This window comes from Labrus bergylta, chromosome 11, assembly GCF_963930695.1.
Source record: "Labrus bergylta chromosome 11, fLabBer1.1, whole genome shotgun sequence".
In the NCBI taxonomy this organism is placed as follows: domain Eukaryota; kingdom Metazoa; phylum Chordata; class Actinopteri; order Labriformes; family Labridae; genus Labrus; species Labrus bergylta.
In genome coordinates, this window is record NC_089205.1 from 9,562,402 (window position 1) to 9,589,228 (window position 26,827).

Here is a 26,827-nt window from a genome sequence, read left to right on the forward strand (position 1 = left end):
TGGTCAAACTAGAATTCAATATTATCAGATATTTCAGTAGCTACGTGCTGTTTCTTGTCCAAACTGGAGAGGCCCAGACAGGTTCACACCAGTCATGATAATCCTTTTTGAAACCTGTTTAACTGAGGTCAAAATGCTTCTGCAACACTTGTAGGAGATCTAGGAGATCAACTTTATTAACAAACTAGACCGACGCGTTTCAGCTTGTGTCCTTCATCAGGGTCATGCTGAATAGAATTCACTAGCCGAAACACTTTTGGTCTAATTTGTTAAAAAAAGTTGATCTCGTTACTACAAGTGTTGCTGGAGCATTTTGACCTCTTCTAAGCCTTTCAATCTTCATGCACCTTGACAGTTGGTGAAGTTGTGCAAGAAAATCCTCTGCTTCTTCAGAAACCAGTTTAACTGAAACTTTACAGCACCTGCTCGTCTCCCCTCCCACAAAGTTGGCCCTGCTCTGTGGCTGACACGCATACAGTTGACAGCACTATGTTGAAACTATTTTACAAGAGTGTCAGCACCTTTTGCATTCAGTGTTGGGGGTGGGGGGGGGGGGGCGCATTGTCCAAACAAACTGGACGATGTTGTTAAACTAGGCAGCAAACGTGCAGCATTTTTTTACCTGACAGACCAGTACACCCTGAATTTAGCCAACAAGATTACAGCAGACCCTCTGCACCCCCTTTGGTCTGAGTATGGACTCCTGACTTCAGACCCTCTGCACCCCCTTTGGTGAAACTGAAATCCCTCATTTAATCGCGTGATGCTTTAGTGTTTGTTTGTATTGAGTTTTCATGCTCTCGGTGTAAGGCAGATTCCCCCTAGGTGCAATAAAGGTTTCATACTTTTAATGTCCTATCACTGTGCAGGTTAGAGCAAAGCTACCTGCTGCAGCATCAAAGCCTGCTAACTGTTTCTTCAGGTAGCAGCGGTGAAATAGTTAACCTCCCTTTTGCTACAGTAGAGTCTGAAGGAATGCCGGAGCACCTGTCAGGCTGAATTTACAAGACGGCTTGTTATCTGCATGGCTCACTTTCATACGAGTGGCTCCAAGCTGCAACAATCTCCTTTGAGTTGACAGTAGAGCACCTGCAGACACTGTGGAAGTCTGTGTACGTGTTACCTTCATACAAATTATCATTACAAAAAGAGAATCAAAAGCGCTCGTTCAAACGTTAGAAAGGCTTTATTTGATCTTTGCATGTAAGGATGAAACAGTCTTTCAATAAAGAACCTGAGCTGCAGTTACAGTATTACACAGACGTTGGAATAGTGATTGATCTGAATATCTTACACTAAGATACCATGTCTGATTCAGATCTTGTTGAAGGCAGCCACATCCACAGATTGAACATATTCCTCGAAGGCGGTGATGGCTTCCTCCAGCAGGTCCGTGCCAACTTTATCGTCCTCCACAACACATCCGATCTGGAGCTTCTTGATACCGTAGCCCACCGGGACCAGCTTGGACTGCCCCCACAGCAGCCCGTCCATGCTCACGCTTCGGACGCACTCCTCCACCTTGCTCATGTCCGTCTCGTCGTCCCAGGGCTTGACGTCAAGCAGGATGGAGGACTTGGCGACGAGGGCCGGCTTCTTAGACTTCTTGGCGGCGTACTCGGCGAGGCGCTGCTCTCTGATTCTAGCCGCTTCTTCGCTCTCTGCGTCATCATCAGAGCCGAACAGGTCCAAGTCATCGTCGCTGGCGTCGTCTGTCGAGGCTGGGGGAGCAGCAGGGAGCACAAACTGACTCTCCGCTGAAGGCAGGCTGGCTCGTTCCCTCTGGAAGGACTTGATGTGGTTATACCAGCGCAGGACGTGGCAGAAGGTCGGCGAGGGAGCAGAAGGGATGGCGTCTAATATTGCCGTGTCTGCCTGAGACGCCACAAAGCCCTCTACGTAGCTTTTATCAGCCAGAAAGTCATTAAGCGCTTTAAGACCGGCGGGCGTGCTCATGTCACCGAACACAGTTTTTGTGGACGTCGGGCGGGAGGACGGGGCCGGCGAGGAATCATCTTGTGTGATGAACTTGTGCTTGAGGACTTCCTGCATGGGGACGTCATGTGTGAGGGAGGCTTCAGCAGTGTGGCCGCTGGAAGAACCAAGGCAACAGGTAATGAGTCACTGAGTTTAATGACCATGCTCCAACCCCAAGGCACAGGACGGCTAAATACAGAGCAGGCATGCACGTACAGGCGCACACACAGGCGCACACCATTCACGTCAAGAACACAATGGAGTCTCGTTAATTTTTAATTATTCAGTATAAAACACAAGACGCTCTTGATAATGATGCTGCAGATCGGCCCTTTGGTTTTCTCATGCAGCAGCTAAACACAAAGTCATAAAAACCAAACGGCGCTCATGTTTCTAACGCTTTTTTTTTTAAGCCTTATTTAGTGATTCTGCTTCCTGTTTGGACGTGAAGTTAAAAACTGTTTCTAAGTGAGGGAGTAAGTTCAGGAAGGTGAAATCACAGGAAGGGCTCGATGTCCATCTCCAGGGCCGAGCAGGGCATGGTCAGCTCGAAGCGGGTGATGACATCCGGGTGGAGGACCCCCAGACGACCCACGCTCTTCCCACGCACAAAGATCTCTGCACAGCGCCCGGGGAAGAAGGTTGAATCTGAGAGGAAGAGAAGATGATACATGAATGATTAAAACGTTTCAATCGTTTCATACTCAAACATTTAACATTAAAAGCAGGGTTGGTCATTTTCTAAAACTAGCATAATTTTGAAAGTAGCATTCCCTCAGTGGACTGTCTACACTTCCCCCTCCCCTCTGAGCTCCATCTAAAGCCACGCCCCCTCACTTACATGCTCGAGCGCTGTGGCTCCAGAAGTGGACCTCAGCTCATCGCTTACATTGTGTAGAAACTATGTCGCGTCTCATTCAGCGGTAAGTAGACTCACAGTATAAACTCTGTCATCGGTGACATGCTTTGAGTGTGAGGCAGAGAGCGAGCAGGGAGGCGTCTGATTGGTACCTCGTGGCAGACATTGGTGGAAGTTTTTACAGGCTTACAAACTGCTACAGATGACGGATTTTCTTCATTCCTTTTTTCAGAGAACATGAGTTATTCATTTCTGACAATTTCAACCAAAATCTGAAAAAGTGGATCTGGAGGAAATGACCAACCCTGCCTTTATAGGACTACTGACTTTGGTTAATCATACTATCAAAATGAAAGCATATTTGTTCTTGTCACGCGATGATGTCATCTGGGGGTAAAATCAGTTTATCTGCACATTATTTCTGTACAAACTTTTGTTAATCTGTCTGGTGTGGCAGTTTGTCTCCTGCAAAATGTAAAATCCAATTAAAGATAAGTTTGAATTTTTTTATATCGATTCAAAGAACGCTAATAATACTAATACAGAGATGGAAAACGATGACAGGAGGCCGGTCTTTGTATAGACGCCATGTGTATTGTCTCCCTGATCATGAGTCGGTCATACGGAGTGGGCAGCAGCACCGAGCTGTTTCTGGATTTTCTTTTGACAATCATTTTGTTCCCCCACACTGGAATTAAAAGGAACATTGTTACCCAAACGAAAACCTAAAAAGGAAATCGTGTCCTGTGCACTACATGTGTTAACCAGGGAAGTGAGAAATAGAAGCCCTGATGGGCAAACGCTCTTCCTCTATTGTTGAATATCAATCATTGACAGAGCCGCTCGCTTTATGTGAAAATGTCACAGGTTCATTACTCTTGAGCAACTACCTCTGCAGGCCATTCAGCTATAATTAGATTTTATGTATCCATCAATTTCAGACACACACTTCCCCTCCCGAATAGTGTGTGTGTGTGTGTGTGTGTGTGTGTGTGTCAGCAGGAGTGAAGGTCACTTCAGTCCAGAGGGAAGAAAAAGTCTTCAATCGATAGAGAGATGACGACAACACACGTGTCGATGTGCGAGGCGTTTTTCGCTCACTATGTCCCTCTGCCTGTTGGCGTGTCAGTGTGTGTGTGTGTTTTTTAAACAGACTTGTCAGGGATTTAACAAGAGACAGGGGTTGCCGTGACAACAGCCCCACACACACACAAGGAGACATGGCATTCTCCCATAGTGCACCGCTTCTTCCCACGCTGCCTTGCTAATGGCTTCCAGAGATGTTCACTCACCACGTTGTACGAAGGACTGTGACACACATGGGCTGTACTTTCAATCTGTGTTTGCGTGCATGTGTGAGAAGCTAAAGCAGGGAAATTCCACCTCTTGTTCCAGTTGCCTGCTCCGTCTCTGTCAGGTGAATTAAATCAGCAGAATGAGCTAAACATGTCATCGCCATGGCGACCACACTAATAGCTTCGGTACATCCTTAATAACCAATCAGTTGATGAAAATCCTACACTTGAGCCTGGCTACTTTTTCGCCCACTCTCCTCCGACTCACAGCAGAGCTTTCAGCGAAGTTAGAGAGTCGGATGGTTGTATCAGGTGACCCATTTAGCTGGCTGATATCGCCATGGCAGCCAAGTGGTCGGCAGAGGACAATAAAGCGGGATGATAATCAGCGTGCAGAGCTCAGGCTTCGCGGTAAAAATCAGTGCTCACCTTAAAATGTACTTAAAGTCAGTTATTGAACAAGTGGTCTTATATGAACTCCGGCTATCTGGGCCAAGACTTTACATTGGACACAGTCGTTAAGTGAAACAGGCATCTGTCTCTTAAGTGGTTTCTTCTTCCACTTGTGATCCCCTGACTCGTTATTTCATCCTCTCCTCCAGCTGAATGGAGGAAACTCGGCTAACACGTATTCCCTCGGCCACTCTCTCACTCTGTAACGGTGAGTTAGCTGCAGTGCTGATGGACACATCCTGCGGTGTGTGTGTGTGCGTCAGGTGAGCTCTCAGGCTGGGGTCATGGCCTTGTAATGGGGTTAAGGACATGCTGACATATGTGGGGAGGGGGAAGATTAGGCTAATGGTGCACAAAGTGTGGAAAAAATAGAAGAGGAGGTAGACTGAGTGGGAGTGTGTGTAGAGCGTGTTGTGCATTAGAGAGTGCGAGTCCATTTCAGCTCCCTTTTAAGTGTGTGTGTGTGTGTGTGTGTGTCAGATGGACAGTCTAAGCACCCGTGGGTGGGTGTTGTATGTGCCAGCCTGTCTCTCTGCTCAGCACTGCAGTGGGTGACGTGACTCCCATGCACTCCTCCACTGCAGACTTGACACACTCTCGTAGCCTTTTCCTGCTTACACCTCCAATCCGCCCCGACGCCCTCTCTCTCCCCTGTCACCCTCATCTCCCCCCCTCGCCCCCAACCTCCTCTCCGGTCTCATCGCTTCTTCCTCTCCCCCGTCTGTCTCGCCCTCTCCTCCTCACTGCCCTCTTTCACTGATACTCGAGCCCATTGATTTACAGTCAGAGCGGAACAGCAGTGGATATCCTGCAGCGTGACCTTGGAACATACGAGCCAAGGAGACAGAGCGAGCGAGAGTGAGAGAGCGGAAAAGTAGAGGGACTGAGCAAATTCCAAGACTCAAGTAATGTATGAAAGAGCTGATGTGCATGCAGATCGGCCTGCGCTATTTATCTGGAAAACAGCGTTTGTTGAGTTTGGCTTGTGCAGCGCTTAAATTTTCTCTTAAATTATATTCTCTCATATGACACATGGCAAAAAGAGCAGGGGGGTGTAGCACAAAGTGAGAGCAGACCGTAAGGCCCTGTGTTCACCTGGAGTTTCTTCCAGGCAGAGAAAGCGCTGGCTGTGCAGAGAATAGAAGCGCTGGACGTGCACAAGTCTGTTGACAGCGGCCGCTGTATGACCGACTCTGCCCCGTTACTGCCGGCATATGGTAAGAGTAAAAAAAAAGATCTCGTTCAAGCTAACGATCCCCCCTGAACTTTAAATCTAAGTTAAAGCTAAACTCTGCATGTCAAACCGTCAACAAAACCGTGCACATGATACCCCGGTAACAACCAAACTCTGCAACCGCTGCTAGTCACCAACAGGATTTATACAATCTCCAGAAAACCTCACCTGACCCCGACTGAGATTTAATTCAAGATATCCTTCTGACTAGCCAAGCTGGTGAATCCGTCGCTGTAATTTTCTCTCCCCAGTATCAACCCAGTCTTTAGTTATTGACCAGCAGAGAGCGTTTGCATATCTACTACTTCAGATGTTGGATAGCATGCCCTTACCCTCTGTGGCCTGGATGTGGTAGCCTTCCCCGTGGGCCGACTTCACCTCCAGCAGCTGCATGGTTCTGTCCAGCAGGCCGTGGATCACCTCGAAGCCGGGGCTCTTGTTGTAGTAAACGGCACAGACTCTCCGGCTGTTCCTCGCTCCCACATCTGGTTGTTGGAGATGAAGAGGAGGGAGTGTTAGAGACGTTGAGATCAGAGACACAGCAGCGGCTGACCGGACATGTTTTAAGGCTTCCCGATCATAATTATCACAGCAGCAATCATTAGATTAAGTCTTAAAGTTAAAGCTCTGTGATGAATCATGTCAGTGCAGCCGGGCCGTGAGAGGATTGTAGCGTGCAGGCTGGAAGTCAAAACATTCCCGACCTTTGACTTTCTAACTATGCAGGTTTTGTCAGTCTCTCTTTTGAAGGATTTGGTCGTGGACTCTGACTTTGTCACCTGCTGCAGGGTGGAAAGTCATTCCCGTGAGTTAGGGGAGAATAAAGCTGCGTTTATGTTTGTGGCAGAGGTCGCATTAGTCTGTCGTTTTGACTGACAGGGACGTTCAAATCTGTCGATAGCCGTTTCCACATCTGCATTCCTGTAAATTTCTGCAGCGATCACAGGGAATAAACGTGACCACCCCCTCCCACTGAATTCTCCTGATTATATCCTGCTGTGTTCTATCATCAGCTCACTCTGACTTTCTGCAGAATAAATACGAGGAGGCTGGAGGAGAAACTCCGGGTGAAGTCAGAGAAAAGGCTAAAATGATTCAAAGTTACAGGAGGGTGGGGTCTTTGGTACGGTGTGTATTTGTTACTGAATGATTTTCTCCTTCACTTCACACATGCAGACGCCCACCTTTGGTCTCATCCTTCAGAACCACATCAGAGATCTCAAACAGTCTGAGGGGAAGGGGCATCTTCCTGTTGGCAGCAATGGTCTTCAGCAGGCCTGGCAGCAAGGTGGTGCGCGCCACCTGGTGGTCAGAGAGAATAGTGAGGCGGAATACAAAAGATGCAATCCTGCAGAGGACGAGAGCGCCCTCTGCAGGAACAAAACAACAATTTAATTTTTAAAAGTGAAGTAACATTTAAAGCATGAGTTCTTGTGTGTATATAGTAATGTGATGTGTGTTTTCAGGTGTGTTGAAAATGACTGTGTCCTGGAACACGGCTAATAGCTTGTTGTTTTTCTTTTTAAAGCCCTCCTTTATGATGCAGATGATGAAATAAAAATGTAGCCTCTAATATAAATACACAGAGGAGCTGTATCTTTCTTACCTGGAATTCGGCAGTCTTAGGGTTGGAGATGTGAGCAGCTCTGGTGTCCGAGATCTTTTTCCTCAGCTTGTCTGCTATATCTTCTTTAGAGCACTACAGGAAGAGAGAGGGGGACACATTTCATTTGAGAGGATTGGGAGAAATCACAAACCGCCTCCTCGCCAGATTTCTGCATGAGGCCAGGAGGGGCTGATGAGTGAACGCTGAAGGGAGCACGCAGGAAGGGACGATGATGTCATATCACACGATTGGTGCGATCTTTGAGCGCATACTGAAGCAGCTACATACCCTTTTCTGCTCGCCAGATACATAAAGCAATGATATTAAGGCAAAAAAAACTGTCGTTTTAGTGTCTGGCTCGGCCGCTTCGTCTGCTGTCTTGGATTTTTTAACCACGTTTTGCTTCCTGAGAGCCTGCCTTATCTCCACTTTGTGAAACAAGCTAACGAGCTCTGCTGAGAGAGGAGAGAGAGGGTCAGAGCTTTGTAGAGCGCGGTCCCCTTCCTCGTTACTCGTCGGTCTAAGCGAGTGACAGAGCGGGAAATCGAACTTGGGCATCGGGGTAAAAAGGTGCGTCGTGCTGCATCGCTCGCGGCAGTTAAGACACAAATAGTTAAAAATGTAATCAAGCTGATTTTGCCGCTGACGCTCGCATCACGTGCTGTAAGACGAAGACTGTGTCACATCCTGCGTCTAACGATGCATGGACTCCCTTAAAGAGGGGGAAATTCACCTACCAGGGCAAAGTTAAGGGCCTCTGTGAATCCCGCGGCTGCCAGGTCTTGTCTCAGCAGCTCTGTCAGTTTATTAATCGGAAACTGTAAACACAAAAACAACACATCAATAAGAAGACGCCCCGTTTCTGATCACACTCGACGAAAACATCGATCGTGCAGGTGAAAATCCAGAGACCTGGTTGGCTACGGTGTAGGTGCGTGGTGTGGTGCGAGGGATGTTGTTGAAGCCGTACGCCATGGCGGCATCCTCCATGATGTCACAGGCATGGATGACGTCCGAGCGTGTGGGCGGGATCTCAACCTCGATCTCATCACCAACACCGGTAGCCTCGGAGCGCAGACACATCCTGGTGAGGAGCTGGGCGATTTTCTCAGTCGACACGCTGACGGGAGAAACAAATTCAATTATTATTCAATATTTTTTAGATCGTTATCCGATCGTTATAGGATCAAATTACTTACTTGATGCCAACTTTTCGGTTGACGAAGTCGCTAGACAACTTCTCCTTCCTGTACGCCAGCTCCTAAAGTCAAAAACCAGCCAATCAACAACGAGCAACAAATCCTCCTCGGAAAGACAAAGCAACACGGTGTTCTGTTTATGCCAGCGGGGTCTTGCAGTTCTCCTGTGATGTGTGTACAGCTGCTCATGGCTGCGTTCACGCTCCACAAACGGAGCAGGGCGCTCGCCGTAAGACAGAGCAAAACCATGACGCTGATGTAACGCAGCAATCATGGACTGTATGGAAATTGCTGGTAGCAGCGGTGTACTGATGTTTTTATTCTGCTTATGTTGAAGCATGCATGACAATTTAACATTCAGACTTGTGACTGAAATATCTGCACATCTTTCACGACTTCTTGAAAATAAATAACCGCACTAATCTTTTTTGATCACTGAACACAGTGTGAGAGATCGGACGGAGCTGAAAACCGTACCGGATACTTGCAGGTCTTGCCGTCTGGGCACACCACGTCAGCTTCCTCCACCCTGAAAGAGCACGAGAAGATAGAAAGATCAGCGTCAGTTTAACATCCTGCAAACAACACTTTAAAATCAATCAATCATTTATTTTGTGTCCTGAATGTAAGAGTTTTAAGATCAGTAAATAGTACAGAGAGAGAGCGAGAGAGAGAGAGGGCGAGAGAGAGAGAGAGAGAGAGGGCGAGAGAGAGAGAGAGAGAGAGAGAGAGAGAGAGAGAGAGAGAGAGAGAGAGAGAGAGAGAGAGAGAGAGAGAGAGAGAGAGAGAAAAGGAGCCTCAGGTCAAATTTGACAACCACAGCCTCTGTACCATTCGGCCACTTTTTGACCAGAATAATGAAGTATTATCAAACATTAACTGGTCGATGCTGCGTTTATTTCACTCTTATGATCGCTGAGATTGTTTCAAACACAACCCTCATCAGTGACGTCAACGCACGACCAGATTCAGCCAGACGCAGCAGACAGGAAGTTTAAAAGTGAAACAGCAAATCTTTGAATCCAAACTGACAGACGATGGAAAACAGATTCTGTAACCACAGAGATAAGAGAACAGCATGCTGTGATTTACTGCTCAGTTATATCCAACTTTATATCAAATGTACAAACGTCTAGGGGCACTGGTGGCGCAGTGGTTAGCATCCCATATATGGAGGTTATGGTCCTCAAAGCGGGTGGCCTGGGTTTGGATCCGGCCTGTGGCTCCTTTCCCGCATGTCGATCCCCACTCTCTCTCTCTCCCTGATTTCCGTCTCTGTCCACTGTCCTATCTCACCAATAGAGGTGCAAAAAAGCCCAGAAATAAATCTTAAATTTTTTTTTTTTTTAAATGTACAAACGTCTGACAGAAACCAGAGAACCACAAAGTCGTCAGTTTGACTCAAGAGACGATGTGATCGGACAAAAACAATCCTAACGTTTCAGATCATTTATGAATTCGCTTCTCGTCATATTTAAAGCTGGATGTACCAGAACGGTTTGAACCCTCATCCTTCTGCATCGCACGCTTAGTTCACCAAAATCCCGGCTCAGAAGCAGAAAAATCCAGCCTGAACCAACCCAAGCACGTTCTCCCCGACACAGACCGGCCCCTCTCAAAATCTGTATTCATGGGCCCGAGCCCGACTGAAACCTGACATTTTATAATCAACGTTTTTAAGTTGTTTGAAGGCCATAAATCTGTTCAGATGAGATTTTAATGAGCGCAACACAGAAACATGAAGGCTTTAAAAAAACGGGCTGTTTGGCGTCAGTCTGTGTTGTTGAGCCTGCTTCAGAGCGTGTCTGCATGCCGTCTGTCTTTTCCGACCCATTCTGACCTGGATGGCGTTCTCCCGTCCGATACTGTGCTGATACGGAGGGTTTCCCTCCTGCTTCACCTCCACTACATATATGACCCAATGTCAATACAGATTCATGTTTCAACAGGTGAAGTATCCCGTTAAGTTGAAAATCCTTCAACTTTTCAGAAAGGAGCTGTTGTCTCGTCACCGGCACTCTTTTCCAATTGTATGATATGTGCGGTGACGTGTAGCAGTTAACAGTAGTAGAAATGTGAAATCAATTTTGAAGTTGGTGCCTTCTTGGCCGAGAAAAGGCAGAAAGTGTCTTTTTGACTCGTGGATGAAAGACAACAACTCCCAGAGTTCACAGCACCGCAGGCCACTCCCACTAAGGTCCTCTATTTACAGACATATTTACTTCAACACATGCGGCCGTTTCCTCAACTGATTCCAAAATTTCTTCCAGAAGGAATTGGCATCTTGGAAATTCTTGGCAAAAAACAGACTCTATGTCTGTGTCCATAGGCAAACAGTGAGAGCACCGACACTACCAGTCCACCCCGGCTCCTCATCCTCACCGCCGCGGAGAGGCAGGCCTTATGTCTCGGCTGCTGCCAGCGGCCAGCAATATAGCGGCGAGACGGCACTGTCTGGAGCAGCCATCTCACCGCAATTTTTGCAGCTTGTAGAGATAGCCAGAGGACCTTCAAAATCCCCAAAAAATCCTTTTTTCACTCAAAGCGGCCGCACAACAAAGGCGGTGCGTTTGGAGACAAAGACGCTGGGGGTGCTGTGCTTTTTCTCCAGGCGACCACTTTCTGCTGCCAACGCTCTCTCCTCATTGAAAACAACTGAAAAAAGACGCAGACGCTCAGAAAGAAACGCCAGCTGGACACGGGGCCAGAGGTACACATACACACATTTTGTGACTTACGTGAACGGCTGTGAACAATACTCGCTGAACATGGTCACCATCATGTCCAACACGGTCTTGGCCTGGGGAGAACAACGTGACGTTCAGGTCAGTCTGACTTTTTAAAAACACACGGGAGATTTTCCTGTGATTTTCCGCTCTGTCGTACCTTCGTCAGGTCCGTGGCTGTGCACTCGACGAAGACGTTCTTTGTGTTGAGGGTGATCTTCGAATGATCGCCTGGAGAGAGAAAAGAGAAAAACAAACGTTGCTCTCGTCTGAAACACAGTTAATGTCTGCAACATCCTAAACTACTTCCTGTCTAATCTACGTTGGATAACTAGCATCAAGCTAGCGCGACCATCAGCTCACAACAATATTCATTCACTCGTTACTTATACAGCTACGTCGTCATTTTAATGTCATCTGACATCAAATTAAACGCAGCACGGTTACTTTTAGTTCTATGTTGCTAGTTGGCCGTCTGGCGAGCTCCACTGTGAGATAGTCGGAGAGCAGCGATGCATTGTGGGTCGGTGGGATGTTGCTAACTAGTTCACGACTCTGCTAGAACAGTGGAACGCGGCAGAGAGCGAAGCCCGACACAGGAGGAGTGAGGTGGAACTCACCGTTGATGATCGGAGGCATGGACAGGACCACGCCGTTGCTGTCGTAGATGACAGGGTACAGCGGCTTGTCTTCAATAATGTGAAGGTAATGCCTCAGGTGGCTGTCGTTCTGTGTGTGTGTAAACAGAACACCAGGTTAGCGCCGCTCATACAGACAAACGGATAACTCGACCAGCATTTAGATGGTTAGCGGGTCACCTTGTAGAGCGCCATGAGCTCTGTGGCGGTGTACTCTTTGGTCTGATTGAGCGGTTTGAAGCGGATCTCTCCGGGAGGTTTGGCTGTGTATGTGAAGGGACCGGAGATGGTGTCCAGGTCGTGGGTCCCGATGGCCACCAGGCTCCTCTTCCTGCACAAACACAGCAGACATTATGATCGACGACAACGACTTTAAAACTGAAGCAGTCAGAACCGCACGTGCAGAGTTCAGCGGTAAATCTGACCTGCAGATGTTTTGGTGGAGCTTCTCCTGCAGCTCGATGAAGCTGTCATAGCGCTCCTGTGTGAAGGTCATGTTCCTCAACACGGCCGCCACAGCAAAGGGTCGCACCGCTGCCGTCTGCACAGAACAAACAACTTGATTTTAACCAGATTTAAGTGATTAAAACACAAACAATAACATGCCAGACAACTGACTACATTTGTGATGACATACTTTGTGGGCGTGGTCTAAGTGGTGACAGAAAGTTAGCGAGTTAGTTATTTTTTGGCTTTACTGGAGAGATAGGACAGTGGATAGAGTCGGAAATCAGGGAAAGAGAGAGAGTGGGGAATGGCATGCGGGAAAGGAGCCGCAGGTGGGATTCGAACCTGGACCGCCCGCCTGGAGGAGCAAAGCCTCCATACATGGGGCGCGCGCACTAACCACTGCCACCAGTTAGCCATCACAGCTAGTTTTAATGCATCTGTTTATACACATTTGGTGAACGGTACATCAATTTGTCTTGTTTTCATGAGACGACACGGGAGATGAATTAGAAGAATCAGAGTCAGTTAGACTGTGACACCGGACGCCTTCGTCTACCTCGTGGAGAAACCCGCCGTCTACACAAAAGTCAAACTCAAGACACTCAAATCTCTTGACTCGTACACTTTTGACCTCTGCTGTCAGGTTCAGTGACGTACTGCTGAGCCAGCCGTCCCCGACAGATGGTATTCTATAGAAAACGGAGGTCATGTTTTTTTCCTCTTAAACCAGCGACCTCGACTGCTCCTCTGTGTTTCTCTCCACTTGCTTTCGCTGTTTTTCTGCCACCACAACACGTGCACATCTGCTGTGACGTCATCGGGACGTCTGCTCCGAATCTAAACCTTTGAAACCAACCTCCTTAGTTATAATCAGCTGCTGAGGCTCCCCGCTGACCGGGCCAACACGTCTGTAACGAGGCGCCTCCAACCTGCGAGACAAAGACAATCTCTGTAGCAGCAGCAAAATCGCTTAAAGAATATTTCATGTTTCAGAACAAAATCATAATGTTGTATTGTTAAAATATCAACCCTGATAACTGATTTACAACTTTTCAAAATCTGCATGCAGCGAGCAAATATCCTCGTATTCAAAGCGGTGTGCCAGCTCCATCGTAGAGGACGCCACTCACTTATTCTTGAAGACCTGCAGCCCACGGACCAGCCCTTCCAGACACAGCAGGTCATAGCGGTTAGCAGGCACATCGATCTTATACAGGATGACGTCAGATGCTCCCGATGCCTTGGAGTCACCCTGCTCTCGGCTGATTATCTCTTTCTCTGAGGTCTGTAACAACAGTAAAGATTCACATGGTAACATAGGTACTGAAATGATAAAGTGAGCTTACTCTATGATCAGACATTAAGGAAACATGCTATGTTGAAGTGCTGGCTTCTCTGACAACAATGCAGCAGTCAGTATGTCCTCCTTCTAACTTTAGATTCTGGTCCTGAATGCTCTGGATTTGTTTGGACAAGAGAAGGTAGGCGGTTTTAAGACACCCCCACACGGCTGTTTTGGACGCCCCTTGGTTTCCCAGATATGAGAGCAGTTATCAGGTCAACAGGTGTTGCAGCGATGGAAACGGGCAAGAGAAGTGGTTCAGATAGAAGTGATTGTACCCGACCTAAAAAGCCTCTGCATGTTTCTAATAAGCTCTCTCCAATGTTCAGAATTTGGACTGCAGTACTCATTGTAAACACTAGGTGTCATCTAGTAACAGTTTGAAGTAAAACGTAAGAAGATGTAGAACTCCTTTACTTTGTTTACTTACAATTTCATCCAGCTCCAGCCCGAACTCAAAGCACAGCTCGTCAAACTCTTCATCGGCTGAAACAAGAAGCCATCGTTAAAGAGCTTTACATCCCTTTAAATATCAACAGATAACTTTCTTTTTAAACATCAGTCAGATCCATAGACTGTAAATATTACAGTATTCAGATCAGAGGGTTTTTTCTTAACTTTATTGATACCACTAACACAAACACTAACTGTTAAGGATATGTTCTTCTACTCTCGCTCAGATGGTTTTTACGAATTTTAAAACGAATATAATTGACTTTTTGTTTTTTAAATAACAACAGATGGACATCTCCAAAAGCAGTAAAATCAATGTTTTATTTCATTTACTCCAAATAATGATTAATATCAATGAAGTAGTGTGACACCTTCATATTTACAGTCTCTGTTTAAAGCAGACACCGCGAGGTTTGTTTGTGATTCAGTTTCCAGATCATAGACTGTAAATAATAATTATAATCTAAATAATAATTATAATCTAAATAATAATTATAATCTGGATATTTGTGACACGTGACATTTCTGACAGGAGTTTACGGAAATGATGCAACAACTCTGACATCCACCTTAGAGGGATGTAAATTAACTATAAATACTATCTTAATGACAAGACCAGTCCGGAATTAATACTGAGGTAGATTGTGTTGCAGGAGTTTAATTTATGTTTATCACTAAAGACAGAGTTGTAGGTTAGCCACTTAGCTTCTGGTTGCTAACCATCAAACTAATCAGTACAAACGTTTCTCCGACCTCTGATATTTTTATAACCGAGTCAAACGTCTTCTAAAGTATTTGAATATGCATTGAATATGACTTACTGTAAGTTCTGCCCAAAGATTTGAAGAGGAGATCCCTTTTCACTCCGACTGTCGGCATGTTGTTAGCTGCTAATCCTCCTCAGCCCGGTGTAAGAAAGGACCCCCAGCAGCCGGCTCGAGCTGTCCGGAGCAGTGCCTGAGTGAAAACCGGTTAATTATTTTGAACCACGTTTATTTCTACTGGACCAAGACAACTAACTAACTAATGCCAACTAAATGCATGAACATTTCAGTATATTATAGATTTCACACGATTCCACAAAAAATAATAAAAAGTACTCAAATTATTAGTAACAAAACTGTACAACAAATATATATTTTCAATAACAGAAAAACAAACAATAAAAAAAAACAAAAAAAAAAACAGAAGGGGTCTTCTGATTGGGAAGATTTAAATATAAAAAAATCTAAATAAAGTTCACAATGGTGAGTGTTTTACTGAGCCAATGAAGTCCTATAAAGTAAAACAAATATATATCTTATAAGTTATTATTATACTCTGCATCTCATTTTAACAATGTGCCATCAGAATCAAGCAGAATGTCTCTGAAATTAAGGTTAAAAGAAATACTCCCGCCCTTTAAGAAAATAAGCCAATTATTTTTTATTTTCTTATTCAATCCTGAAATTTAAAACATCTATTAAAGGGGAGTAGTTCAGATTTAAACTATTTTTAGTATCAGAAAAAATGATGTATCTGTCCTTTGGTTTGACTTCTTGGATCTGAGAAGTTCTCTACGTTCATCACTCTTAACATCACCTGGATTGCTCTGTAGATTGCTGATCCCAGAGGGAGAGAGGCAGGGTTACACCCTGGACCGGTCAGTCACAGGGATCACACCTGTGGGCATTTTAGAGTCACCAATGAATCTAACGAGCATGTCTTTTGGACTGTGGACTTCATGGCAGCTCATCCTGTCGGCCTGTGACATGCCACATGAGCACAAAAAATATTAGGCTGCATGTGGGCAATAATCATATGCCCTAATGTCCAATAAGTTTATTTATTCTACCAACAATAAAATGTATTCATTAAAAATAAACATGAAAAAGGATCTCAGAGTTGAAGCTTTACAAATGTCAAGTTTATTGCATCATTTCCTTGGTTTTGTACAGCCTGTAATGTAAATGTTTACACCACCCCCTGTAGTTTATTTTTCACATAAGTCATGCGTTTTCAGAAAGTCCAGATGAGTTAGTATGAAACAACACTTTTAAGTACTTTATGAGACCTTATTTTATGTCCATTTAGCTATCTTCTGTATCTCATCCTTAAAGATAAACAACAAGGGTTCTGAATGAGGCGAGAGTTTCTGTTTCATCAGTTAAAGGCAAGGAAATCAGTTAAAGGCAGGGTTGGTAATTTTCAAAAAATAGCATGATTTGGAAAGTTGAGTTATGAGTTATTAATTTCTGTCAGGACCTAAAGACAATTTCAACCCAAATCTGAAAAAGTGGATCTGGAGGAAATGCCCAACCCTGCCTTTGAAAGTCGAATCCAACAGAAACAAAAGGTTAAAGAAAAGCAACTTTAAAAGTTACAGTTAGCCATCGGTTCACCAATCAAGAAGTGTTTTTGATTGGTCTGATACCTGTATGAGGTAACCGTCCAATCAGAGACCAGATTTCAGATTTGGGGATATATCACAGAACCTCTAACTCAAATCTAATGCTCACGAAATTGAAGAATTAAAGTTGGTTGGTCCAAACTGCCCGTTCAGCGTCCATGTGTTCGCTTCAGTAGATGCTTACAGAGACAATAATACCACCACAGAGAAAAAAACACACCTGAGCCAGATGTTAGCTGAAGCAAATACACAAATAAAAAATAGGAACGTCGAGTCATGTCAATAAAGTGCAAATAACTGATAAAAAGGAGCAGAAAACACAGTCGTCAAATCATGTCCCCAGACGGAAAATAAAGACAGACTGTTGAAGCTTTACTTCCAGAAAGAAAAAAGTAAACCTGCTGTCATAATCTGCCGTTCAGGGCAAACTCCAAGCCAAGACTTCACTGCAGTAGCTTTTCTAAAAGAACTTCTTCTTCTTAATGAGTTACTCTTCTTTTTGGGGCTCTGGGGCCACTGATGCAGAGCTCCCCTTGGCTGCTGCCGCTCCTTTGCTCTGTGCACTGGCCTTCTCCTTCTTGTCCTGACTGTCAATCCTGGCGTGCTCCCGCTTCACCAAGTCTTCCAGCTCGGCCTGCAGAGAGGAGGAGGAGGACAGACGAGGGTTTTAATAAACATCCCACTGAGCACTGACTGTGATTTACACGCTGAGGTCAGTCCGTCCAGGAACTCTCCTCTTACCATCAATATCAACCTGTAAGACACACAATCTAGTTTTGTGTTGATAAAAGTTTATTTTAGCATTGGAAACGATGGTTGCAGTTGAATTTGTCCAAAGTCACCTTGACATAAATTCAAAGCATTTCATTCTTACATGTCCGAGCTTGTGAGAAGTAAAGAGTACAGTTTTAAGGATTCTCAGGGGAAGAAGAAGAGTGTGCATGAGCAGGTCCTTTAGATTTACAACTCCCACTACCCAGACAGAAAGCAGTTCTTCTTCAATACCTGACAGAAGCAGGTCTCCAAAGAAATGTGACTCTGACTCACGTGCAGGACCAGGGACTCATCGGTTTGCAACGAGGTTCGCATGCAGGTGAATATTTTTCAGTTCAATTCAAACAACTTTATTAATCCCTCTTTGAAGGATTGGTTTGGAGCCGCTCATACAAAGACAAACATCAATAAAGAATAGGAACTATAAGGAGATGCTAAGGTTAAACAGACAGGTTAGTAATTACGCAGAGTGAATTACAAAATACTATAAAATGTTCATGAGTCAAGTCAAAGAATTAAAAGATCTGTGTTCTGCTAAAAGGATAAACGCAGTGAAAGTATAAAAACCTATGGAGCCTGCAGAAACCTGACTGCAGAGGGGAGGGGACGTTTTGGCTTTTTTGGTTGTTGAAGGTGATAGACGCTGACTTTTACAATCGTTTTAGCGGCTATAAATATTACATGAAATGCATGTGAAATGAGGTCCAAATCAACGTCTTCGGATCGTTTCATTTTCACATTTAAACAAGTTCTGAATGTTGTTTCCTTGGTGGACATATTTGCCTTTTAATTATCTTTTCAACATAAAAATGCTCGCTGGTGGGGCCACAGTATGGAGGCATGAAGAACAGAGAGGAGAGACAGAAGATAAGAAAACGATCTGAGATCATCGAGCTTTGTGTTTCTTATGGAGTCCACATCAGGAGCGTCTTATGACCTTAAAATCTCCCAGGAAATTAAATAAATGGATTACCTGACATTTAAAAAAAAGCAGTGACAAAACAAAACATTCAACCTTTTTCATGAAACAGCGTCTGTCAAAGAAACTGATGTGACTCACCTTCCATCCCAACAGCTCAGCCAGAGCCAGACAGCCTTCGTCACACGTACTGATGTGAGCGACGTCTCTGAAGACGAGACAAAAGGCAGAGTGTGTTCAAACCTCCTTACAGCTGCTGACGACATCTTCTAGGGCTTATGCATTATTATACAACACAGCAACACTCACTGACAACAACCCGATTCTGTACATTGTGTCTTTGATCTGTTTTCACCAAAGATGAGTTTCAATGTGAGGATGAGCAGTTAGATCACCTGTACGCCTTGTCTGAGTCAAAGTCCATCCCGCCTCCAAACCCCAACAATCCCAACAGAGGGTCCGCCTGCACGGAGACGGACAAAAGAATAACACAGAGAGCGCAGTAAATAATCATAAACAAAAGGACTGATTAGTGTTGATGGAGGGTAAAAGGCTCACCTGTCCTGCCTTCTCCATGTTGATGAGCAGTCGGGGACAACTTTTTGGAACCCTAAACGACAAAGAATCAAAGCAGGGAAAGATATGAAGAAGATAAATACTGATTTTCATCAACAAATAGTTCAAAGTGATGATCCAGCTCGCCCTGAGACTTTTCTTCAGAGGCTGGACTCAAGTCAGAATCTTTCATAATGCAGGACGGTCCAACTGGCTGCCAGGCTGCAGAATATTATTATTAAAATTATTAATGCAGCAGTGTCTGCCTTACCTGCCGACTAGACCTGCAAATGGCTGGACCTGAAGAGACGTCCCCATGATGATGAGAAGATCGCAGCGAGGAAAGTCCTGACAGGAGACAAAGAGAAGAAGACAAAGAGTTGATTTGTGCAGGACTGTTAGAGCATGGCTCACATTGACCTCTTTGTTTTAGGAACAGGTGGGACAAAGTCTTTGTTTACAAGTCACAAGTAAGTCTCAAGTCCAGAGTCAAGTCCAGAGTCAAGTCTTAAGTGAAGACAGGCGAGTCCCTAGTAAAGTCTTAAGTAATGACTGTCATGCGTTAATATTCTCTTAAAGGGCATCATAAGTGTGTGAAATAAATAAATAAGCAAACAGACAAACACCCCATTAGTTTGACAATGTGCTCACCATCTTCATGGAGGTGAAAAAGCGGACAGGTAGGTTTTCTCCAAAGAAGACGATGTCTGGGTGAGGAGAAGCAGGACACACAGTGAGAAATATAATACACAGATAAGTAACAGTCAGGTGTGGAGATAACAGGGTCTACGAAACACAAAAACAGGGGCAACGAAAAGGTCAGGTGGTGTTTTAGGGAGATGAAGAATAGGAAATAATCATATTCACAATCAGGAAAAAGGGACAGAGAGCCTCTGACCTGGCTTCACCAAACTGCTGCACTTGTCACATCGAGGGATGTCGTCAGAAAAGATTTTCTCTACAAAGCAGGAGGAAGGAGTTCAAGTCTTAGATGGCTCAAAATGACAACAACCCCAGTCCCTTAGCTTCAAAGGGGGACAAAAGCATAAAGACACCTTTCATCCAGTCCAGGTTGTACTCTTTGCGGCAACAGAAGCTGACACAGTGAGACGTGTAGAACGTGCCATGAGCTTCAATCAGATCGTTTCCCTCCAGCCCAGCCACGCGCTCCAGGGTGTCGATGTTCTGAATAAGCGCACACACACACAAAATGTCAACATAAATACGATGCGATTCTGTGTTTAGTTCGGGGGCTTTTTATGCCTTTTATTTTAGAGACAGGACAGTGGATAGAGTCAGAAACCAGGGAGCGAGAGAGAGTGTGGAACGACATGTGGGGGAGGAGCCACAGGTGACCCACTCTCTGTACATGGGGCGTACACACTTACCACTAGGCTGCCGGCGCCCCAAGGTTATTTTTTTGTAGCCTACCTGTGAGTAGCAGCGTCCGAGGAGTCCCTTGTCTTTCAGCAGCTTCATGAAGTAGTGACAGATCGTCGGCTAAACACCGATAAAGAACAAACACCTGTGAGGCTTTTGAGTGCTTTCTGAAATTACAGTCTTTGCTTAGATGTTCTGACACTTTTTCTAGTTTCACACATTTCTTGCACCTTAAACTGTCCCGGGTAAAGCTCCTTGGCCAAGGCGAAGAAAGGTTCAGGATGTTTCTGAGGAGGAAGAAGGGAGGAGATGTTTGACTTGTGGAAAACAACATGCTGCGTCGTGGGCGGGGTTCTGGCTCCTGGCTCAGACTTCTCCTGTGCAGATCGACTCTGACAACCCGCCATACCTGAGGGGCCCCTTGGGTTTAACTTTAATCTGCACATTACCTGCGTTATTATCATAATGTCCAGGTTCATCTCTTGTAACCAGAGTGTGTAAAGATGTTTGTGTCCGTTAAAACCTTGAGTGGTAAACACTTCCTGTATATGAGCGGCGTTTCTGCTCACTGTGTGCAGCGCTGGTGAAGGCTTTGCGGCGTCTGTAGTTGAGTGCTGCTACTCTACACGGATATTGCTGGAATTTACCATTATTCAGAGCAAAAAAGAAACCTAAGAGACGCAGCTTCTTACAGAAGTCAAACTTTTAATGACTGAGGAAATAAATAGGTTGTTATTATAATTTGGGCTAAAATAAGTGAAGCCTGTCAAAGATGTCTGAGCCCCCCTGACAATGACAGCTGAAACATCCTCTCTATGTGTGACTTAAACGAAGCAGTATTTCACCAACCTTAAAGTAATCGATTTGGAAGATGGCCTCCGGGTAAGGAAGGTTGTATTTTTGTAAGTTTGCATACAGGCCGGTTCCTGGTGAGCGGAAATCAGGGATCCCAGCCGCTGTAGGGTGAGGCAGCGCAGAGAATAAAAAATAAAGGTTTGACACTTTGACATGTTTGTTCAGTTATATTCAAAGTGAAGTACTCACACGTGGAGATCCCTGCTCCGACCATGCAGACGATGTTTTTACCTGTGTGGACAGAGAGAGCGTTCTTAAAACAGTCAGTAATAAGCGCATGATGAAAACCGGCTTCAGGAAACAGAGAGGACAAACACATCAGGGGAGCTGGAGGTAAGACTCACATTTCCCGCTGTTTATGTATCGAGCCACTCCATCCAGAGTCAGCTCATCCAGAACTTTCTCTGCTGAGCCGAGGCCGAGGGTGCTGGAGAAAAGGTTTCTCAGGAAGTCCACTGGTAGGAACACAGAGAGGGTTGACACTAACTTTAAGAAGTGCTTATATAATACGCTTGAAGACAGAAGCAACACGAGGAGAATAGGAGAAGAACTTCATAAATGATTAGATTTAGAGATTCAGCCGTTGGACAGGAAGGTTGTCACTTTATGATCATTGTTTTGTTGTGTTTTAACTGGTGCTTTTGTTCTGTTTCTGTTTCAGCTGGGTTTTTAAATAAGCTTTAGGCATTGTTGCCTGTACACTTACACTATGCACTGTTGGTCTTAGTGTCCCTTATCTCACTCACGTCCATCACAATGATATCCATGGGAGTTGTGTTTTATATGTACCTATGTATTTATGTCTTTGTGCTGTTTTTATGATGTGTGTTGCCAAATTGCCCCTCTGGGACAATACAGATTTTCCAATCCAATCCAAACCTGTATGTATGAATGTTTTATATATTTATACAGCAGCTAGGAGCAAGCAATCTGATTGGACAAGAGGCATTCCATGAGTGACAGGAGAACAACATCACTGGGACATTTCACATCACGTGTCCCTCCTCCTCTTCAGCCAGGAGTTCATATCTACAACTAGCAGTCTTTCTTCATTCATCATCTCAAACAACAGACTCTAATGTCACTGGTTTCATGATCACATTCATTTATTTTAACAAACAAGTAAAGGTTCACAGAGTAGCTGCTATGTGGTAACCATGGACACCAATGGTAGAATAGAATGTTTGGGTTGCTAGGCAACAGTACTAGTTGAGTTGGTGGAGTTAAAATATAATCTGTTGTTGATATTTACTCTTTATCAACATTTCCTGCTCTTGTACATCTGTTGTATTAAAGTAATATGACACTGGAGGTGGAGATGTTGTTCTGGATATCAGCACTGTTGGGTTTATCTTCAGAGCCAATCACAGCAGGGCTGATATCCAGGTAGTCTAGTGTCCTATTGATTAATATACATATAGCTTTGAGTGTGAGATATGTCATTGTGTGTTTGTACTTACTCTCTGTGCCTCCTGCAGCCTCCTCCTCACTGCTGTCGTCGGATTGATCCTACAAATTAAAACAACACCAGTGATTATTCTCGCAGTAAGCCGGGTGTAAATGGCTGCTTGGTTTTAGTTACCTCAGTAAGTAAACCTCCTAATCTAACATTCACAGTCTCAGTGACTCTCACACGGCTGTTTTCTTACCTCTGGTTCAAGCGTCACCTCCTCCTCTTCTCTTTTAGGAGGTTCTAGGAATAAATTAAACACCGGAATATATTAAACAAACCCTTCTCGATGTGTAAGTGATGTTACAGACATTGCTAACCAGGCTTGCTAGCTAGCGCTGTTTATCAGAGTGTTTTTAGTCCTTATTCACATGAGACGGAGATCCTACCTGCAGCATCAGACATTTATCCGTCTACTGAAACCCTCAAGCCAGAAGGGTCCGAGTGACAACTAATGTGGACCCCAGATTTCACGAAGTTAGCAATTTAGTATCCACAACACAGCTATCACAGGGGAGGTGCTGTTGTTGTCCGTCAGGAAGTCGGTCCGTGTCCCTCTGCAGTCTGCACAATGGTTCCTACCACAAGTAGAATGTGGTTCCTACCACAAGTAGGAACCATAGACTGTAACCACAATGGTTAGGGTAAGGGTTCCTACCACAAGTAGGAACCATTGGAATAAAGTGTGTTTGCAGTTTTGTTCTGGGCATAAAAAGATCGATACAGACAGACTTTAAGACACTGGATTTGCGGGGCAAACCTCCGTCCTCCTAGAATGGAAGTCTCCTGTGATGAGTTTTAACTCGTTCTGAAACAGATTGTAATAAATATTTATGCTTCTTTATGATCTAGCCTACATAAGCAAAATAATCCATCAGCAAAAATCGTTTTTCAAAACATTTTTTCGGAGCTAATATTCTGGATTAATGATGCATTTGACATAGACTGTAAATATTGGCATTTGACATTTTAAAGAAAGCATGATGACATTATTGTTAAGAAAAATACATTGCTTTTTTTCAAATCACTTTTAATCACTCAATTTCAATAGTTAATCACAATGAATGGCATTTAAATGGCGTGTCTGAAATTTCATTTTTTTTGTTTCTGTAACCCTTTTATTTTGAATGTTTGCACTGTTTTAAGCTGAGGGTACTTTACTTCCTGTAATGACTGTCCTGATTACAAAGTTTGTTGTGAATTAAGGCAGTCTACACTGAAAGTCCGAAGCAGTCTTGCAGTATAAAAATCCTGAATTAAAACAGGGAAGTGTCTACGTGCTTTGACTCAACTGAGTCTTCATCAGGACTTACTACACGGTAGGCCTACTTCCTGTTTGGATAAAAAATGCTTTACTTGGAAATACAGTAAGGCCCTTCCTGTAGATGGAAGGTTAGGACATGAAGATATCAGAAACAAGAAAGCCTTCTCCAAACCATTCAATTCAAAAAAGAGTTCATCTTCTAAAATCTGAAATGAGAAGTGTTTTTAAAAGAGAAATGTTCTCTGTTGTAAACAAGTATCGCTCTCAAACCGCTCCTCTTCCTGGAATGAATCAGAGCTTGATTTTCCTGCTCTCAAACACAACCAGCTCCACTCTGTATTTCTTGGTTCTCTCCCAACCAACCAGAGCATGACCTTCACTGAAGAAACACATGCTGTGTAGATCAGAGGTGGAGCTATTGATTTCTAAGTAAGTGAAACTCAGACAGTCGTTGTTACTGAGAGGAGAAATGGCAGGAGTTCAGCTTGACCAGGAAACTATTTCTTGTTCGATCTGTCTGGATGTCCTGAAGGATCCGGTGACTGTTCCCTGTGGACACAGTTACTGCATGAACTGTATTAAAAGCCACTGGGATAAAGAGGATGAGAAGAAAATCTACAGCTGCCCTCAGTGTAGACAGACCTTCACACCGAGGCCTGTCCTGGTGAAAAGCACCGTGTTAGCAGATTTAGTGGAGGAGCTGAAGAAGACTGGACTCCGAGCTGCTCCTGCTGATCACTGCTATGCTGGATCTGAAGACGTGGCCTGTGATGTCTGCACTGGGAGAAAACTGAAAGCCCAAAAGTCCTGTCTGGTCTGTTTAATCTCATTTTGTGAGAAACACCTCCAGCCTCATTATGAAATACCTGCATATGCAAAACACAAGCTGGTGGAGCCCTCCAAGAAGCTCCAGGAGAATGTGTGCTCTCGTCATGATGAGGTGATGAAGCTGTTCTGTCGTACTGATCAGCAGTCTATCTGTTATCTCTGCTCTGTGGACGAACATAAAGGTCATGACACAGTCTCAGCAGCAGCAGAAAGGAGTGAGAGGCAGAGAGAGCTTGAGGTGAATCGACAAAACGTCCAGCAGAAAATCCAGGACAGAGAGAAAGATGCGAAGCTGCTCCAACAGGAGGTGGAGGATATCAACGGCTCCGCTGATAAAACAGTGGGGAACAGTGAGAAGATTTTCACTGAACTGATCCATCTCATGGAGGAAAGACGCTCTGATGTGAAGCAGCAGGTCAGATCCCAGCAGCAAACTGAAGTGAGTCGAGTCAGAGAGCTTCAGGTGAAGCTGGAGCAGGAGATCGCTGAGCTGAAGAGGAAAGACGCTGAGATGGAGAAGCTGTCACAAACACAGGACCACAACCAGTTTCTACACGACTACCCCTCACTGTCACCCCTCAGTGAATCTACACACTCATCCAGCATCAATATCCGTCCTCTGAGGTTCTTTGAGGATGTGACAGCAGCTGTGTCAGAAGTCAGAGATAAACTACAGGACATCCTGAGAGAGAAATGGATAAACATCTCACAGACAGTGACTGTAGTGGAGGTTTTACTGTCAGAACCAGAGAACAAGACCAGAGCTGAGTTCTTAAAGTATTCATGTGACATCACACTGGATCCAAACACAGCATACACCCAGCTGTTATTATCTGATGGGAACAGAAAAGTAACATTGAGTGGAGAACAGACTTATTCTAGTCACCCAGACAGATTCACTGATTGGGAGCAGGTCCTGAGTAAAGAGAGTCTGACTGGACGTTGTTACTGGGAAGTGGAGTGGAGAGGAGTAGGAGTTTCTGTAGCAGTCGCATACAAGAATATCAGCAGAGCAGGAAGGTCAGGTGAATGTTGGTTTGGATTCAATGACAAATCTTGGATGTTAGATTGTGACAACAACAGTTATAACTTTTATTACAACAAAGTCAAAACTACTGTCTCAGGTCCTCGGTCTTCCAGAGTAGGAGTGTACCTGGATCACAGAGCAGGTATTCTGTCCTTCTACAGCATCTCTGGAACTATGACTCTCCTCCACAGAGTCCAGACCACATTCACTCAGCCTCTACATGCTGGACTCAGGACTGTTTATTTTGGAGACTCTGCTGAGTTGTGTAAACTGAAATAGACAGAAGTCATTAACGAGACAGACGTTTAACTTTCTGTGTTTTAAATCTTCAACTTGATTTTTTAAAATGTATGCTCGTTGCTGAACTCTGATCATGGTCACCTGTCAATCAAACTTTATGGGCGGTACTTTGACCTCTTCTCGTCTGTTCTGTAAATGTTTGAGTGTCTTTAAGTGACACTCCTTCCTGTGTCTGTTAAGCTGTGGACTCTTTCACTGCTCAGCATGACTTTTGTTCACCTGAACTGACATTTCTCTGCGTGAAAATATTAAAAATATTCTTCTTTGTCTTTAATGTCCGTTAATGCCAGGGGGCTTAAAAATCATGTGAAACGCAAGGCCTTATTTTTGTTTGCTAAAAATAACAAGGCAGACTTTGAGCTTTTTTCAAGAATGTCACTCAACACCTGATGTCTCAAGCTTCTGGAGATCTCAGTGGGGAAATTATATCTAGTTAGCACGTGGATCCCAAAATTCAGAACAATGTTTAAATACAACCTTAAAGAGGACATATTACCTTCTCCACCTTTTCAAACAGTCCAGATATTACAAGATCAGGATTACTGATTCTGTACTGTAAGCCTGTTTTTCTATTGTTTTTGTTTGATACCTCTATGATTATATGTTTATAGTTGTACATAGATGTATAGTCTGTGTGTCTTGTGTTGTATTTGTCTTGAAACAAATAAATGTGTGATGTCATAAGGTGGATATTACTTTGGACTCGTCAGCTGAGCTGTCTGAGAGTTTGTTATAGTGAAACAAGACATTCAAAGATGCAGCAGTGTCCTTCTTTTACATTACTGAGACTACAGGGAGACACTGAGGACCACTATCTACGGTGAGCCTAAAGGGACAAAATAGCAGGAGATTAA

At 44.5% G+C, this 26,827-nt stretch overlaps 3 protein-coding genes across 3 annotated transcripts; 1 reads left to right on the top strand and 2 right to left on the bottom strand.

Moving 5' to 3' along the window:
* Positions 1-1,167: 1,167 nt before the first annotated feature.
* Positions 1,168-15,205, bottom strand: farsb (phenylalanyl-tRNA synthetase subunit beta). The gene is made up of 18 exons (XM_020636866.3): positions 15,054-15,205; positions 14,210-14,265; positions 13,568-13,722; positions 13,294-13,366; positions 12,413-12,528; positions 12,168-12,318; positions 11,970-12,078; positions 11,510-11,580; positions 11,362-11,423; positions 9,101-9,152; positions 8,624-8,685; positions 8,337-8,544; positions 8,162-8,242; positions 7,425-7,517; positions 7,003-7,120; positions 6,151-6,303; positions 2,478-2,625; positions 1,168-2,092 (listed from the first exon to the last, which is right to left on the bottom strand). The coding sequence occupies exons 1-18, from the start codon at positions 15,109-15,111 to the stop codon at positions 1,315-1,317; spliced, it is 2,544 nt and encodes an 847-aa protein (XP_020492522.1). The 5' UTR covers positions 15,112-15,205; the 3' UTR covers positions 1,168-1,314.
* A 911-nt stretch (positions 15,206-16,116) lies between these two features.
* sirt2 (sirtuin 2 (silent mating type information regulation 2, homolog) 2 (S. cerevisiae)) lies at positions 16,117-23,103 on the bottom strand. Its single transcript, XM_020636895.3, has 16 exons — positions 22,944-23,103; positions 22,754-22,797; positions 22,565-22,613; positions 21,449-21,559; positions 21,294-21,335; positions 21,099-21,205; positions 20,480-20,536; positions 20,301-20,369; positions 19,925-20,054; positions 19,768-19,827; positions 19,521-19,576; positions 19,141-19,217; positions 18,873-18,924; positions 18,710-18,777; positions 18,456-18,522; positions 16,117-17,255 (listed from the first exon to the last, which is right to left on the bottom strand). The coding sequence occupies exons 1-16, from the start codon at positions 22,957-22,959 to the stop codon at positions 17,109-17,111; spliced, it is 1,152 nt and encodes a 383-aa protein (XP_020492551.1). The 5' UTR covers positions 22,960-23,103; the 3' UTR covers positions 16,117-17,108.
* A 225-nt stretch (positions 23,104-23,328) lies between these two features.
* On the top strand, positions 23,329-26,670 carry LOC136180551 (tripartite motif-containing protein 16-like). The gene has a single exon (XM_065960750.1). It carries the CDS (start codon positions 24,288-24,290, stop codon positions 25,950-25,952), a length of 1,665 nt encoding a protein of 554 aa, XP_065816822.1. The 5' UTR covers positions 23,329-24,287; the 3' UTR covers positions 25,953-26,670.
* The last annotated feature ends 157 nt before the right edge of the window (positions 26,671-26,827 follow it).

Bases quoted from the DNA above. Each gene is read 5' to 3' on its own strand.
- farsb (XM_020636866.3), bottom strand. From the start codon at position 15,111: ATGCCGACAGTCGGAGTGAAAAGGGATCTCCTCTTCAAATCTTTGGGC. The intron at 13,367-13,567 runs GTGAGTGGCGTC...TTTGTCTCGCAG, and splicing joins CTGCAGGTCTTCAAGAATAA to GTTGGAGGCGCCTCGTTACA. The intron at 7,121-7,424 runs GTAAGAAAGATA...TCTGACCACCAG, and splicing joins CTAAGACTGCCGAATTCCAG to GTGGCGCGCACCACCTTGCT.
- sirt2 (XM_020636895.3), bottom strand. The intron at 21,560-22,564 runs GTAAGTACAAAC...TGTTCCTACCAG, and splicing joins GGCTGCAGGAGGCACAGAGA to TGGACTTCCTGAGAAACCTT. The intron at 18,925-19,140 runs GTAAGGCAGACA...TTTGTCGTTTAG, and splicing joins TTTGCAGGTCTAGTCGGCAG to GGTTCCAAAAAGTTGTCCCC.
- LOC136180551 (XM_065960750.1), top strand. From the start codon at position 24,288: ATGGCAGGAGTTCAGCTTGACCAGGAAACTATTTCTTGTTCGATCTGT.